Genomic DNA, 17,915 nt, shown 5'->3' on the forward strand with positions numbered 1-17,915 from the left:
CGTCTGTGCCTAGCTGTGTCTATTTCTCCATTTCATTTTATTGCCTAGATCCCTATTTCTGTTCTTGTGTTCTCAGGTAGTGCCCAGGGATGTTTTTTTACTGTCTCATTCTTGTCATGATATTGGATACATTAGTGCACACAATAGGCAATAGGGAATTAAAAAAATGTTTACAGGTAGTTAAATATCAGTTTTACAGATTTTAAGGGTTCAACCATATTTATAACAGTCTATTACATGTGTAAATAGTAATCAGTAATCAGTTAGCATGTTCATAATGAAGAAGGATGCAGTTGAGTAAAGGCACAGATGAAAGCATGTAAAATCAGTATGACTACCCGTAATTCTGTGAAGTAATCTCTCTTGATCAATATTTCTTATTTACTGGTGTTAGTCTCCAGTTATATCTATCCACATGAATTCCAGGAAAAGTATCACCTGTGTTCTTTACAATGCAGTTATGCTGTATAATGTTTAAATTATCTCCTGTTCAGTGAAATTAATTAGTTGCTGATTCTCCAACTAACATTGTGGAATTTTTCACTAGAGCAATCCACTTTTCATTTCAGCTCCAAAGCATTACTGTCCACATGTAATTATTGGTATTGTTATGGTAATGAATTTATCACTTTTTTTCCTTTTTAATGCAGCATTTGGGAATGCTAAAACGTATAGGAATGATAACTCTTCGAGATTCGTAAGTATTGATCAACAACAAAATACAGTAATATAACTGGTACTATTGAGGCTCTTTGCTCAGTTGTTACTGAGTGGAATATTAAAAATACTGTGGATATTGGAATATGAATTCATCAGACCTGTCGAGTAATAACTAAACTTTATGGTCATAAGAAACTTTCTGCCCAAGCTCATGTTTAACAGATGAACTGAAGTGAAAAGGCTGGGAACTAATGGAATAGTCAATAAGGTAGCCACAGATGTGAAGTAGGCCCTGATATTAAATTTCAGACATCCATGACACAGTTCTATCACTTTCTGCTTGAATGATAGTAACTTTCACTTAATTTTGAAATATATAATGTAAAGTAATTAGGCAATGAAGCCCCAGTAATTGTTTCAGAGAACATTTATTTCATTTATTTTTAACATGAGATTTAATAGTTAGTATTGGTGTATAATTTTTAATTAATTACATAATTCAGAGAAGAAATTTTTAACTCATACTATTTTTATGAAAGAATTTTGTGACCAGTTTTATACTTACATCCATTTCCTTTATGTATTTTCTAGGGTAAATATCTTGACATAGAGTTTGACTACAAAGGTGATCCTCTTGGAGGGACCATTACAAACTGTAAGTACATCCATGTCTTCCAAAATCTAGCTTGTTTGTTACAAACAATTGTTTTTTCCTAATTTCACTAAAATTTGTTTTGTTTTCCTTTTTAGACCTCTTGGAAAAGGTGAGTTTAAAATTTGTTAATTTTTTTCCATTGCATGGCATTAGTATGTCAGATACACAATCAGCAAATTTATTTTAGTTTTCAGCCACTGTAGTCCAGATAATTATAAATTGTAAATACTTCAACACATATTTAGCTTTTTCGATAAATAGAGGTGAAAAACAAGAACTGTCTTTAAGATTTTTTGTTATGTTGAGTGTTTATTTATCATGTACTTCAAGAAGTAAATTATTTATGTAGACAGTTACTTTAATGTTCTATAGATCATTTCTTTGATATAACAATGTGGAGCTTGACATGGAATTTCCTCCAGATATGCTACTAGGATCTTGTGGAAAAAATATTCGGTGGATCAGGAATAATCCCTGGTAGCAAAAGAATTTATTTTGCTCAAATAACATTAATTTTATGCTTCAGTGTCTCTTTTCTATCTCCCACTACACAGTTCAGTAATCATACCATTGTCATCATGTTCATTATGATCTGTTTTATCGTACAGACTGACTTGGGTCACACCTATGTGCACAGATGCAATCCATAATTTAAAACTGAATGAGGCCCAGGTAAAGATAAAGGTATGTGAACTGGTATTGTATCATTATTTGACCATTTCACAACTCCCAAATGAAGGACAAGAAGGCATTCATGGCATTGAGAAACAGCTGAAAGAGTTGAAAACAAATAAATCACTGCATCTGGATAGAATCTCGATTAGGCTTTATAGAGGGTACTTTTCGACATTGTTCCCTCACTTAGCTTGCATTTATCATAGATGTCTTGCCCAGTGCAAAGCCCCAAGTGACAGGGAAAAAGCACAGGTAACTCCTGTGTGCAAGAAGTGCAAAAGAAGGGAACTGCAAAATTACAAACCAATATGCTTAATGTCGGTTTGCAGCAGAATTCTTTGAGCTTATTCTAGATTCAGATTTATTTGAGAAAGAATATCTTATATCCACAAATCAATACAGATCTAAAAAGTGTTGCTCATACTAAACCCAACTACCCTTTTTCTTGTGCGATATTTTGTGAACAAGGGACAACAGGCAGATTCCATATTCCTAGGTTTTCAGAAAGCATTTGACACAGTGCCCCACTGCAGATTGTCATTGAAGTCCTAGGGGGTGGAATGGTGGTTCCCAGATATGTGAGTGGCTCAAAGACTTTTAACCCTTAAATGCATGATTTTTTATTTCAAGCTGTAAAAATTACCATGTTTAGTTTATAGTGCCTACATTTCGAAAAAAATATTGAAAAATTTTTTAAATTAAATTAACAAAGCACTATTGTTGAAAATCGCTTTGTAGCTGATCAGCTACATTTTGAGTTAACACCTTACGAGCCACAATAAATGTGCTTATTTTGCTCCCTCAATTTTGACCAAATCTCTCGTAATTTAATTGTTGATTATGATTAAATACTTTGTATAGGAAGGGAAAAATCCTAAAATAATAAATAGGACATTAATGTTGTAAATATTGAGCATTTATTGTATATTTTATACACTTTTATATATGAACAATAAGGTATCTAGTTCCAACAGGTTTGTACCCAAGCATGTGATAATCACTTTACATGAAAAGTTTGAAAACAGTTCTTTTGTTTGTGCAAACACAATGCAACTGCACATTTATTACACTGAACCCAGGAAAATCCCTTGCATCCTGGCATTTTGCACCTCTGTCTCACTTGCAAGTACGAAGGCAGGTGACCTACTTGATCCAGCCTTACATCTTGTGGAGGTACATGTGCTGTGGGCCCCTTTGTCTTCTTAGCTTGTATTTGGTTTTCGAGTTCATTACTTGGCCTTCCACGTTTTGCTGAAGTTTGACCTGAGCGACACAAACAGTGAGCAATTTCCATCCGAAATTCGGAGAGTTTCATAGTTCTCCTAATCCCTTTGGTTTCTGCTACTCTCCTATACAACAGCCAGGAATTGACTATTCCCATGTCCAGGAGATGGTAAAACAATCTTATATACCATTTTCGACTTTTCACAAGAATTTTATGTCGACCCATTATGCTGTCAAGAAGGTCAACACCTCCCATATGTTTATTGTAGAGCTTAATTATTTGTGGACAAGGTATTGTTATTCTTGACTTTGTTTTTTTGTCATACCTCCCTGCTTCATGAATATGCTGCTGTCCAGCAAGTGTAGAAAGCAACATCACACTCTTGTTATATTTCCACACTACATTTGATATGTCGACACCATCCACTGTTGCGACGCGCTCTACTGATGCACCTCGTGCCATTTTCTTCAGCTCAGCTTCTGAAGGGAGCTTGCAGTCTGGCACTCTGTTTCTTCTGACTGTCCCAAGTGAGTAAATTCCTTATTTATGTAACCATACAAGCAGTGGCAGACTTGTGTAATAATTGTCACAGCACAGTTTGTGGTTCATATTTCTTGGTAGTATCCTACTGAGTCGAACTACAACATTTGCACTTGCTCCCAAGTCTTCCTCCCCAGTCACTCTTTTTTCTGGTTCATTTTCATCTCCAGTGAAAATCTCAAAATCGTAGGCATAACCAGATATGCCACTAATAACAAATAATTTGTATCCATATTTATGAGGCTTGTTTGGCATGTATTGTTTCAAATAACTTCTAGCCTTTGTTGAACATATCTGTTCATCAACAGAAACACACTCCTCAACAGGTATTGTTTGAAACCGAGATCTCATCAATTCTATTATGGGTCTTATCTTGAAGAGTCTATCATGACCTTTTTCACCCCTGGGTATCATTGCACTGTTGTCACTGAAGTGAAGAAACTTACGTATTTGCTCATACTGATTCACTGTCATTGTTTTGATCAGATGAGTACCAGTAACTTCTCCCCAGTAATCCCTCGTATTAGGTACATGAACTATTGACATTACGAGACAGATGCCTATAAATTTTTTTATGTCATCACAGGATAAATCTATTGGTCTATCAGGATTACACTGCACACTGTATCTATGAGACTCTTCGACAATTAGATCAAACAATTTAGATGGAAATATATGTTTGAAGAATTGGTATGGAGTATTTAAGTTTATTACTTCTTCTGGTAACGAAGTATTGCCATGAAATTTTGACTGCAGTTCGGGAATAATCAACTGTTTATCTTTCCAAACCACACTCCTGCTGTTTTTGGTAACATTTTTGCTGCTGCATGGCAGTTTCAGAGCATTATCAGACAACTGTGACGTCGATTCCTTCATTATAACATCAGATTGTCTTGTTCCAGAAACATCTTCAGTCCTAATTACTGGTACTTGACTTTCTTCGTCACTACTGTCACTATCACAATCAACAGATTCTGGAGCAACATATGTCTCATCTTGAATGGAATCGTCAGAGAAACACTCAAGATCGTCATCACTGCTTAGTGGAATCTCTAACCATTCCATAAGCATTTCTTCTTGACTCTTTCGAGACATTTTTACGTCAGCGCCTGAAATGCAGTAAATGAAAAATGTAGCTGATAAGCAACATACACAAAAACAGGCCTCATTTCAAATCTATCGCAAAGACACTCGAATTAACTGTTTACACCATATCTACTTACGTTTTCAAAATGAAAAAGTAATTTTCAAACCCAGAAATCAGTGCACAAACACCAAAAACACACCTCAACTTTCCGCCAAAACACACACTTGGCAGTATGTCCACACAGCTCACTGTCGAACTGCTTCAGCTCGTCCTGCCATCTATGATCGCTATGAAGAACTACTAGAAACTGCAGCGGAGTGTATACACTTAGCTACATAACGAATTTGATCGAAAATGTTTCTCCATATGGAATAAATCGAAGAAATGAGGTCTGTAGCTTATCAGCTACAGTATGCATTAAAAGGTTAAGTAAAAGACCCCACTAGATTGTCTCGGACAGTGATTGTTCGTCAGAGTCAGGGGCATCACCAGGAGTGCCCCAGAGAAGTGTGATAGGATCACTTTTGTTTTCTGTATATATATGTAAATGATCTTAATATAACAGAGGGAAGCATTCCACGTGGGAAAAATACATCCAAAAATACATCCAAAAACAAAGATGATGCGACCCACTGAACGAAAGCGCTGGCAGGTCGATAGACACACAAACAAACACAAACATACACACAAAATTCAAGCTTTCGCAACAATCTGTTGCCTCATCAGGAAAGTCTGTATATGTGCGGATGGATATGTGTGTGTGTGCGAGTGTATACCCGTCCTTTTTTCCCCCTAAGGTAAGTCTTTCCGCTCCCGGGATTGGAATGACTCCTTACCCTCTCCCTTAAAACCCACATCCTTTCGTCTTTCCCTCTCCTTCCCTCTTTCCTGATGAGGCAACAGTTTGTTGCGAAAGCTTGAATTTTGTGTGTATGTTTGTGTTTGTTCGTGTGTCTATCGACCTGCCAGCGCTTTCGTTCGGTGGGTTGCATCATCTTTGTTTTTGGATGTATGTAAATGATCTGTTGGATAGTGAGACCAGCAATCTGTGCCTGTTTGCTTAAGACAGTGTAGTGTACAGGGAAGTGTCATCACCGAATGACTGTAGTAGAATATGGATAACTGTAATGCAGTACATTTAAGTAGAAAAACCAATCCCATAATGTTGGAATACAATATTAGAGGTGTGCTGCTTGACGCCACCATGTCAATCAACTATTTAGATGTTACGTAGTTGTGTAACTAGGGCCTACCATCGGGTAGACCGTTCGCCCGGTGCAAGTCTTTTGATTTGTCGTCACTTTGGCGACTTGAGCATCGATGGGGATGAAATGGTGATGATTAGGACAACACAACACCCAGTCCCTGAGTGGAGGAAATCTCCGACCCAGCCGGAATCGAACCCGGGTCCTTAAGATTGACATTCTGTCACGCTGACCACTCAGCTACTGGGGGCGGACATGTAACATAGTAAAGTGATATGATGTGGAATGAGCACTCTGTCGTAAGAAAGATGAATGGTTGATTTTGGTTTTATTGGGAGAATTCCAGGAAAGTGTAGTTCATCTATAAAGGAGATCACATGTAGAAAAAAACAACTTGTGTGAGCTATAGTTTATTATTGCCTGAGTGTTCAGGATGCCCACTAGGTCAGATTATAGGAAGACATCAAAACAATTCAGAGGCAAGTTGACAGATTTGTTAGTGGTAGGTTTGATTAACACTTGAATACTGTCAAAATGCTTCATGAACTCAAATGGGTATTCCTGGAGGGAAGATGATGTTCTTTTCATGAAACACTATTGAAAAACATAGTTTACAGAACTTTGAAGCAGAAAAATTCAGATTTAAAATGGGTAACACTGATGAACATATAGCTGAATGAAAGCTCAATAATCCAATACTAGGTGTACCAGTATGAAATGAGTGGTTTTTTTTTTTTTTGTGAAAATGAAACACTAATTTTGAATTGAAAGGTAAAAACATTTTATTCAAAGTACTGACAATTGCTTTCTATACATTTTGATCACCTTTTTGGCAATTTGTGAACACCACGCCAATAGAAATATTCGTCTTTTGAAGCAAACTAATCAGACACCCAATTTTCGACTTCTTCGTAGGAATCGAAGTGTTCCTCAGCCAATGCATGTCCCATTGATGAAAACAAATGGTAGTCGGAAGGGGTCAAGTCTGGTGAATACGGTGGGTGGGGTAGTAGCTCCCAGCCAAGTGTTTTGATTGTATCCTGAACCATTACTGATTTGTGTGAAGGTGCATTGTCATGTAAAAAAATTACTTTGCCATGTCTTCTGGCCCATTCTGGTCTTTTTTCGATCAATGCATAGTTCAAATTGATCATTTGTTGTCTGTAGCGATTAGTATTCACAGTTTCACTGGGTTTTAAAATCTCATGATACACCACACCTTTCTGATCTCACCAAACACAGAGCATTGTCTTCTTGCCAAATCTATCTGGTTTTGCAGTCGATGTTGATGGTTGTCCCGGGTTAACCCATGATTTTTCCCATTTAGGATTCTTAAAATAAATCCATTTTTCATTGCCAGTAACAATTTGATGCAAAACTGATTTTCTTTCATGTCTTTGAAGCTAAATTTGACAAATGGTTTTTTGGTTTTCCATCTGTCTTTCATTCAATTCACGTGGCACCCATTTTCCACACTTTGGGATCTTTCCCATATCTGTCAAACGGTCAGAAATTGTTTGTTGTGCAACATTTAGCATTGCTGCCATTTGATTCTGACTCAAAGTATCATCTTCATCCAATATTGCTTGCAATTCGGCATCTTCGAACTTTTTTGGTGGTCTTCCATGTTCTTCATTTCTTACATCAAAATCATTATTTCTGAACCGTTGAAACCATCTTTTGCATGTTGCTTCTTGTGGTGTCACCGCTAGACACCACACTTGCTAGGTGGTAACTTAAATCGGCCGCGGTCCTGTAGTACATGTCGGACCCGCGTGTCGCCACTGTGTACTCGCAATCCTAGCGCCACCACATGGCAGGTCACAAGACACGGACTTGACCTCGCCCCAGTTGTACGGACGACATAGCTTGCGACCTGACGTATCAAGTCATTCTCTCATTTGCCGAGAGACAGATTAAATAGCCTTCAGCTAGTCCATCGCTACTACCTAGCAAGGCGCCATGTGTATCATTGCTAATTGCTTACTACTATGCAAGAGATGTATTTCAACAAGAACAAGACTACATTAAAGTTAAGTATATTAAAATCTCTCTTCTTTTCTTTATAGTTTTCATCCAGTCTCCTGTTTCAGAATTTACGCCCGTCTGCGTTAGTTTCGCGTGCACCTAGCCACTCATTGTGTCGAGACCTTAGGGAATCGACACAACAATATTTTGGCGCCGAGGAGTGGTGCCGCGCCCACGTTGCAGTCTTTGTGTTCTATTTGCTCTAAATTGCTTGTGTCATGGCTTCGCCGCATTCTCCAGATGTACTGTCCGAATTTTTTCGCTTGCAGAATCAGCAGACGCAGGCGTTATTGGAAGCCCTTGGACAGCTCGTCCAGGGTCAACGTGCGCTGCAAACCGATGCGGCGGCAGCCGTTTCATCGCTACCGCAGCCACACACCGCTGTCGCACCGCCATTTAGGCCCTTTGAGGCCCATAACGAGAGCTGGACTGAGTGGGCCGATCAGTTCAACTTCCACCTCACTGCTTATGGAATTCAAGGTAAAGAGCGGCAGCCGTTTTTGCTTTCTTGTGTCGGTGTGTCTACCTACCGGGTGATAGTGAAATTGTTTCCCCGACGCGACGTAGCAACTCTGTCCTACGAGGAAATTTTGTCTGCTTTAGATGCCTATTTCAAAGAAACAGTAAATGTAGTTGCCAAACGGTATACGTTTTTTCGTACAAAACGTACGGCCGGTCAGACTAACAGGGAGTGGGTAGCAACTTTGCAAGGACTTACTAGAGACTGCGCGTTTGCCTGTGAATGTGGCCTCCCATATTCAGATACTATGGTGCGTGATGCAATTGCACAGAACGTTTCTGATGTTCGCATACGGGAACAGATTTTGAAACTAGTTAATCCCTCCCTGCAACAAGTGATAGACATTTTGGACAGGCAAGACACACTTGACTTTGCTCAGGAATCATTTGAAACTTCGCCAGCAGTGTGTCACATTAATCGGCCCGCCGGGCCCGCTGCACGGGACGCTAAGCGGCCCTCGCGCCCGACTTCGCTGCGGCCGCCTAGCTTGCAACCACGTGCGCCGCGTAAGCAAGCAAATGCAGTGAAATCTTGCCCGCGGTGTGCAACTAGACATTCGCGTGAAAATTGCCCGTCACGCCAAGCTATTTGCTTTTACTGCCAAAAGAAAGGACATGTACAAAGTGTTTGCCAGAAAAAGTTAAGATCAGACAATCGCAATAATTCCAGGCCTTTTGCTTCGCGCCGGAATCGAACCCAGGACAATCAGGCTCGTGGACCTTCGCCCATGGACATTCATGTAGTTCATTCCCACCCGTCCAGTGACACTTTAGCTAACAGTGACTGTGTTCGTCCCACCCAACGTGTGCGTCGACGTCGCCGGAAATCCCGTAAAGTTGCAAGTGCTTCTGGACCTGTATCAGTTCAAATTGCACGAGACAGTCGCTCTTGTCGTCAACAAGACAATAAACTTTTTGTGGACTTAGACTTTGCAGGAAAAGTGATCCCATTCCAGCTCGATACCGGAGCTGCTGTTTCATTGCTCAATCACGACACGTACAAACAACTGGGCGCCCCGCCATTGCGTGCCGCAAATGTTACGTTAACTAGTTACTCAGGACAGCACATACCTGTGTTAGGACAGTGCAGCCTTATTGCAACATACAAGGGACAGACAAAACTTGTGTCATTTTATGTTCTTCGTTCCTCTAGTGCCGTGAACTTGTTTGGTTTAGATTTGTTTCAATTGTTTAATTTGTCTATAGTGAATCAGGTCCTATCAGTGCAACAGACTGTGCCTTCCGCCAGCGTTTCTAGTCTTTGTGAAGAATTTGCAGACATTTTTGCACCGGGCCTTGGTTGCGCTCAGAACTATGAAGCGCATTTGGAACTGAAAGACAACGCGCAACCGAAATTTTTCAGAGCGCGCAATGTTCCCCACGCATTGCGTGATGAGGTCGCAAGAACATTAGCCGAATTAGAATCTCAAGGTGTCATTGAACGTGTGCAGGCTTCTCTCTGGGCCTCACCCTTAGTCATTTTGCCAAAACCTTCCGGAAAACTGAGACTTTGCGTGGACTTCAAGGCAACTGTGAATCCACAACTTGTGACTGCTACTTTTCCTTTGCCCCGCCCGGAAGATCTTTTTGACAAACTGTGCCCGGGAAAATATTTTTCAAAATTGGACCTAGCAGATGCGTACTTGCAAATACCTGTGGACGAAGAATCCCAGCGCGTCTTAGTGGTTAACACGCATCTTGGCTTGTATCGCTTCAAAAGACTGCCATTCGGGTGTGCATCCGCCCCTGCTTTATTTCAGCAATATTTACAAACTATTTGTGCGTCGGTCCCTACTGCTGCGAACTATCTGGACGATATTGTGATCTCAGGAAAGACAGAAGCCGAACATTTGCAGAATCTCCGGACCTTCTTTCAGGTCTTGCGTCAGAATGGTCTTCGCTTGAGGAAGGACAAATGTGTGTTTTTTGCTCGTGACTTACCGTACCTGGGCCATGTCCTTAACGCCCAAGGTATACATCCGAGTCCAGAGCACCTTCGTGCCATTCAGGACTTGCCGTCACCGCAGAACTTAAAACAGCTACAGAGTGTGCTGGGTAAGGTAAATTATTATCATCGGTTTGTGCGCAATGCTTCTTCTATTTCAGCTCCGCTTCATCGCTTACGCCGTAAAGGTGTTCCGTTCGTCTGGACGACGGAATGCGAACGCGCCTTTCGCCAGTTGAAATCGGCGTTACTTTCAAATACTTGCCTTACGCCCTTCGATCCCCGAAAACCCCTTTTGTTGATGGTAGATGCCTCGGATTTCGGGATCGGTGCTGTGCTTGCGCACAAGGATGGCTCGCATGATCGCCCTATTGCCTTTGCGTCCAAATTGCTCTCATCTGCGCAATGAAATTATTCCCAAATAGAGAAGGAAGCTTTGGCTCTTGTGTTTGGTGTAACAAAGTTTCACGATTTCTTGTCTGGTCGTCACTTTACAATCATCACGGACCACAAACCTTTGACATCACTTTTTCATCCAAACAAGCCTGTACCTCCACGTACAGCGCAGAAATTCATTCGCTGGTCTCTTTTTCTCTCGCAGTACCGCTACGATATCTTGTATCGGTCCACTGCTACGCACGGCAACGCTGATGCGTTGTCCCGTTTGCCTGTTGCTGAGGATAAAGCATTCGATTCTTCCGAACTTGCTTGCATGTTCATTGATTCGGAAGCCGATGACGTGGTCGCATCGTTTCCGATTGATTTTCGTCGTGTAGCTACAGCCACAGCTGCTGACCCTGTCCTTGCTCCCGTTTTGCGTTTTGTTGCTACGCAATGGCCCTTGTCAAAGTCACGGATCGAGGATCCTTTGGTTCGCAGATTTTTTGCTCACAAGGAGCGACTTTTTGTCCGACGTGGTGTTTTGTTGTTGCGTTCCGATAATGATCAATCCCGAGTCGTGGTCCCACGTTCGTTACAGTCCTCTGTCTTAAAGCTTCTTCACCAAGGACATTGGGGTATAGTGCGCACGAAACAACTTGCTCGACAGCACTGTACTTGGTTCGGAATCGATGCTGCGATTGCGAATATGTGCTCCTCTTGCGTGGCGTGTGCCGAACAACAATCCGCACCGCCGCGGAAATTCTTTGCTTGGCCGAAAGCCACTTCCCCTTGGCAACGCTTGCACATCGATTTTGCTGGTCCATTCTGGAATGCTCGATGGTTGGTTGTGGTCGATGCTTTCAGTAATTTTCCTTTTGTTGTCCGGATGTCTTCCACGACGTCTTCTGCCACCATCCAAGCCTTGTCTGCTATCTTTTGCATTGAAGGTTTTCCGCAGACTATTGTTTCCGACAATGGCCCACAATTCATGTCCGCAGAATTTCAGTCGTTCTGCAGGGCCAATGGTATTCAACATCTGACATCCGCGCCGTTTTCGCCTCAGTCAAACGGTGCCGCTGAACGATTGGTCCGGACTTTCAAGTCCCAGATGTTGAAATTGAAAGAGTCGCATTCTCGGGAGGACGCTTTGTTGCTCTTTTTGTCCTCATATCGCTCTCAGCCCCGCGATGGTCGCTCGCCGGCTGCATTGCTCCATGGTCGTCCTCATCGAACTCTGATGTCTTTGCTGCATCCGCCACATCAGGTTCCTGTGCAGCGGCAGACTCCTGCTTTTGCTCCTGGCGACGTTGTCTATTATCGCAACTATCGCGGTTCACAGCGTTGGCTCGCAGGGCGCATTCTTCGCTGCCTCGGCCGCGCGATGTATTTGGTTTTGGGGGCCTCTGGTGAGGTGCGTCGGCATCTCAATCAGCTGCGCCTCTGTCGTCGCCTGGGTTCTGCCGCTCCCCGTCTGCTTTCAGCGACGGAGCCGTCGGGTCAGCGCCCTGGGGACCCATCTACTGGCTCGCCTCATCCCCAGGTGTTACCGACGATGCCTTCCATTTTGCCTCATGGCGTCGCGCCGCCGCAGCCGCCGCCGGCGCCGCCAGCAGCGGACGCTTCGCTGCAGCCGCCTCGCGCCTCCCTGGGTCACGCGCCGCCGCTTGCTTCCCGTGACCAGCCGTCCTCCGCCATGGACCTCTTGCCCGCTCCGGACCAGATGTCGTCTTCGCCCGTCGGGTGCTCCGACCACATGGAGGTCGACCCCGCGGCTCCTCTTATATCATTACGTGCGCATACACCTCATGTTGACGTGCACCCTGGACTAGGTTTGCAGGCGTTTCCTAGCTCCCCTCGGACCGAATGGCCGGGTGCGGGTGGCACAGCCTCGCCTGTTGTTAGGCTCCCCACCTCATCGCATACGTCAACATGGGGTCCTCCCCACGGCGGGCGGAAGCCTTATCTCACGACCGTTCGCCGATTTGCGGGGGAGGAATGTGGTGTCACCGCTAGACACCACACTTGCTAGGTGGTAACTTAAATCGGCCGCGGTCCTGTAGTACATGTCGGACCCGCGTGTCGCCACTGTGTACTCGCAATCCTAGCGCCACCACATGGCAGGTCACAAGACACGGACTTGACCTCGCCCCAGTTGTACGGACGACATAGCTTGCGACCTGACGTATCAAGTCATTCTCTCATTTGCCGAGAGACAGATTAAATAGCCTTCAGCTAGTCCATCGCTACTACCTAGCAAGGCGCCATGTGTATCATTGCTAATTGCTTACTACTATGCAAGAGATGTATTTCAACAAGAACAAGACTACATTAAAGTTAAGTATATTAAAATCTCTCTTCTTTTCTTTATAGTTTTCATCCAGTCTCCTGTTTCAGAATTTACGCCCGTCTGCGTTAGTTTCGCGTGCACCTAGCCACTCATTGTGTCGAGACCTTAGGGAATCGACACAACACTTCTGATAGAGCATGATCACCATACACCTTGACAAGCTTTCAATGCGACTGTGCAGCACTTTTTTTCAAATGAAAACAAAAAATTAATGCTTTCAGCAAATCATAACTTTCTGGTACAAAATTCGACATTGTTAACACGATGAAAAAATATGATGTTGTTTGTTCCATGACTTGATGTATACTAAATATCTTTGACAGATGTTATACCAACCAAACAAAAAAAAATTAAGGCTCGTTCAGAACAAATGTTCCCTATCGACACATTTGTATCTTAACGCTCATTTCATACCGGTACACCTGGTACGTCTGTCTGCAACTTGACATGTCTTTTTTACGCTAAGTAGCTCTCTGTCTTTTCCTACATTATTTATTGAAGTCATTGTAGATTATGACAGTCTGCAAGGACAGTCTACAAGGACTTCAATACATACAGCTATAGTGGATTAAAGAGCTTTTATTCAGCTATATGTTCACCCGTTTTATCAAGTTTAACATCAAGATTTTACTGCTTGAAACTTCTATAAACTATGTATAAGTATTTCAACTGTAGTTGCTCTTGGTTTGAAATTATCTAGTATTGAGAAAGTTTAGACAAATGGCATTTGTGACAACTGCAGAGTAGTTCTACTGCAAACAGTGTGCATTTTGTATAACAACCATGGGGATGTAGAAATCTAGTGGATGTACATTTAGAGTGACTGAAGCAGGACAATTTTTTCTGTTATAAGGCCAAAATGGTTCTACAGTTATTTTAGAGGCGCAATAGTGAACTCATGTTGACGTTTTTGCCACCAAATTCACCTGATCTGAACCCATTGGAACAAACCTCGCGTGCTGTCAGGAGCCACCTCTGCAGCCATAAACTGATGGCCCATAATTTATGGGAACTGACTGACCTGTGCGTAGATGGTCTGGTGCCACATACCTCTGGAAACCTACTGATTTCTTGTCAAATCCACGCCACCCAGAATTGCTGCCATATTGCATTTCAGAGGTCGGCCGACTCCCTGTTGAACATGTGTTCATAAAGTTTTGGTTTCTCAATGTATGTTATGAGTGTTTATATGAAATTCTGGATCAAAAATAGGAGTAGTTTGCAATTTCAGTTGAGTTTTGGAGTTAACATTACTGATTATTACACAGTAAATGCTTTAGGATTAAAGGAGGCCACTCACCAAAAGGAACAAAACTTGCTTACCACACACACACACACACACACACACACACACACACACACACACACACACACACACACACGCACACACACACACACACCCCTACATAGTGCCAGCTATACTGTAGCTCTTCAAAGTATAAAATCCAAAAGAAAGAAATTTTTCTTCCTTTTGTGTATGCCTATTGACAACTCAATGTTTCTGCTTTTTGGTGAGAAATCTCCTTTAGTCCTGAAGTACGAAGGTTGACTGTGAAGTAATGCCTCCACCTTCATAACTCTTCAACAGTTGGCAGCATTGGTATGTGGCAGGTACTGGCTTGTTTCGTAGCCTCTTCTCCACAGCTCCAGTTGGTGGGAAGCCTGAGCAGTGAACAGTTGTGTTGTTACAGTGTAAAGTATGGAACGCTGTGCAGATGGTCGGTCAGTGTGATTTAAGCAATGTGCAGTCATTGAATTCTTGACAGGAGAATGTGTCATTCCAAGGGAGATTCATCAAAGAATGAAAGCAGTTTGTGGTGATTGTGTTGATGTGAGTACTGTGCATTGTTTGGCGAGTAAGTTTAAAGATGTTGAGGTGGGAACATCTGCCAAGCGTGACAAACAAAGAGTTGGACATCCTGTGACAGCAACCACAGAGTTTCACAAGCAAAATGTTGACAGATTGATTCAGGATGATCCTCCTATCACTCAGGGAGCAAATGCAAACACAATTGGTATTTCACAAGAATGTGTGGGGCACATTATTGCTTTGCTTGGCTATTGGAAGATCTGTGCATGATGGTTACCCCGGATGCTGACTCCTGAATTGAAAGTGCACAGACTTGAAATTTGCCAGGAACTCCTCTCACATTACGAGAATGAAGATGCACAGTACTCACATCAACACAACCACCATAAACTGCTTTCATTCTCTGATGAATCTCCTTTGGGTGACACCTTCTGCTGTCAAGAATTCAATGACTGCACGTTGCTTAAATCGCATTGACTGACCGTCTGTGCCCAGTTCAATACATTACACTATAACAACACAACCGTTCAGTGATAAGGCTTCCCACCAACTGGAGCTGTAGAGAAGAGGCTACGGAACAAGCGAGTACCTGCCACAAACCAATGCTACCAACCGTTGAAGAGTTACGAAGGTGGAGGCATTACTTTTCAGTCAACCCTCTATTTATATCCTCCAAGGACTTACCTCAACATTTATACTCACTATTACACAGTTGGTTAACATTCAGTTGCATATAATCACTTTTTCTGAGGAACCTCACTTCTCTTCAGTACGTAAATCACTGAATCAAAAGAATAATTTCAAAAATAATGTTGCAGGTTCTCTTGTCACCAGCATGAGAAATAAAAGGCATTAGATTAATAACAGGGATGATATCAGTAATGTGTTGCTTCAATTTAAACTACTGCCAGTTAATCCTTTATTCATTGCTGGGCAACAAAGAGAATGTATTCTTGTATTCGTAGTTGCAACAAACAGTAAATAAAATTCTTTACTCATGTAACAGTATACTCAGACTCTTCAATAAACAACAGTTTCTGTTTAAAATGTTCTGTCATACTTCTCCTGACTTCTTTGTTTGTAAAAGATAAACTATGTCATTCAATAAAAAATAATCTTTGTACTCGCAGATAACATTTAACACCACATAATTTATTATCAAAAATATTTTTATTAATCACACTGAAATTAACCAGGCAGTGAGTCATTATTAACTGACTGTTGAAATGATCCAACAGAACAAGAAATTATTACGCATTCATCTTAATAATAGTTATTCTGATGCTTTGGCACAGATGGGAGATTACAGGGCTGCTTTTCTGTGGAGCCATGGTATTCAACACATTGCAGCTGGCCATCAGCCACTTGTGTGCTTGACTCGGTCTTGCGTTCTCCCAGCTGTCTGCAGTTACATGAAAATAAAAACACAACTTTTGTTCTTACATAGTAAACATATATCATTCCAGTACAACTTGTAGTAATATGTAATACATAATATATAACACATACATTTGGACACCTGTTGCAAGTAGTGTGTGTCAGAAATAAGTTTCTGATACTACAATAGCCATATTTAATCTTGAACTATATTAGTATTTCAGAAATTTAATTATTAATACTTTCATTAGCACCTTTTAATACATTCTTTCTTTGCAGTCGCGTGTCACGAGTCATGCTCCTGGAGAGCGAAACTTCCATATTTTCTATCAGCTACTTACGGGAGCTGACATTCACCTGCTCAGTAAGTACTTCTGTTTTGTTTACATGGTTCTCATTTGCAACTCTTGTATCCTTAGTGGAGAAATTTGTAGTTGTGTGGTATATGCTTCTTGGGTGCTTGCCCATTTAATTTTTGTACAAGGTCTGGAGCATTTTAAACTACCGTTATGTGGGATGTACACTGCAGAAACAAGAAAAGAAAAAGGTTAGAAGCAACAGAGATAGAGATTAACCACAAAAACACCCTGGAATGAAAGAAAAATCTAGTGAATGAATACAAAAAGTAAATTAAAGAGAGGACACTGATTAACTTGGTAAAAGGAAAACTGAATTAGTTGGACACATCATTCAACACAGCAGCTTCATGAAAAACATCTTAGAAGGTAAAATCCTGTGAAAGAAAGTCAAGGGGTAGGCCCATAACATCCACATTAGGAAGTGTTCCCGGTGGAATGAACTGTGGCAACTACAACCAGATGGTAATGATGTCAAAGGATAGAGAAGGAGGCTACGTTACCCAGACATTGCCTTTAGTCTCTGGTGATGACACCAAAGCATACTGGGTGTTAAAAAAAGTGTTGAACATTTCCAGAGGCGGTAATAGAGAAACATGTAGAGTCAACATGAGCTCTGGAACACATATCTTCAATAGAAGATTCACAGTACCAAAGATGAACAAGTGCTAATGGCTCTTTAGGTATGCTCTTTTGAGCCCATATTTACTGTACATTTTTTCCTTGTTTTTGTCCATACTATCACTTCTAAAAATATGGAAAGCAAGGAGCTTGCAGTAGAAGAGATGTGTTTCACAATATTGAAGATGAACAAGTTCTTCTAGCTCCTAAGGTATGCATTTAAGGGCCCATATCTAGGCCTACCAGACACTTTTCCTTGTTTTATGAGTACTACTACCTCTCAAAATATTCAACAGTTTTTTTTTATTTTTTGTTTATTTATTTATTTATTTTTAGCACTCTGTATAAGAGTATGCATGGTATGTCAGTTGTAACCGTTCCAAGGAGAGTAAAGATTGAAGTGAAGTGTTGATGGGTGAGTCAGGCTTGTCATGCATCATTGAGGTATCTGAAAATATTCCAGAAAAAGCCAAAAATACTTTAG

The 17,915-nt window shown here is 41.5% G+C and overlaps 1 protein-coding gene across 1 annotated transcript in view; it reads left to right on the plus strand.

Annotated features, from left to right (window-relative positions):
* The window catches only part of LOC126215193 (unconventional myosin-Ib), an 890,664-nt gene that overhangs the window by 590,946 nt on the left and 281,803 nt on the right, over positions 1–17,915 (plus strand). Inside the window, exons 6-9 of the mRNA XM_049941860.1 lie at positions 651–697; positions 1,252–1,315; positions 1,411–1,424; positions 16,734–16,818. Coding sequence (XP_049797817.1) covers positions 651–697; positions 1,252–1,315; positions 1,411–1,424; positions 16,734–16,818 — 210 coding nt within the window. The remainder of the gene's footprint in view (positions 1–650; positions 698–1,251; positions 1,316–1,410; positions 1,425–16,733; positions 16,819–17,915) is intronic.

Source organism: Schistocerca nitens, chromosome 12 (genome assembly GCF_023898315.1).
Source record: "Schistocerca nitens isolate TAMUIC-IGC-003100 chromosome 12, iqSchNite1.1, whole genome shotgun sequence".
Lineage (NCBI taxonomy): Eukaryota > Metazoa > Arthropoda > Insecta > Orthoptera > Acrididae > Schistocerca > Schistocerca nitens.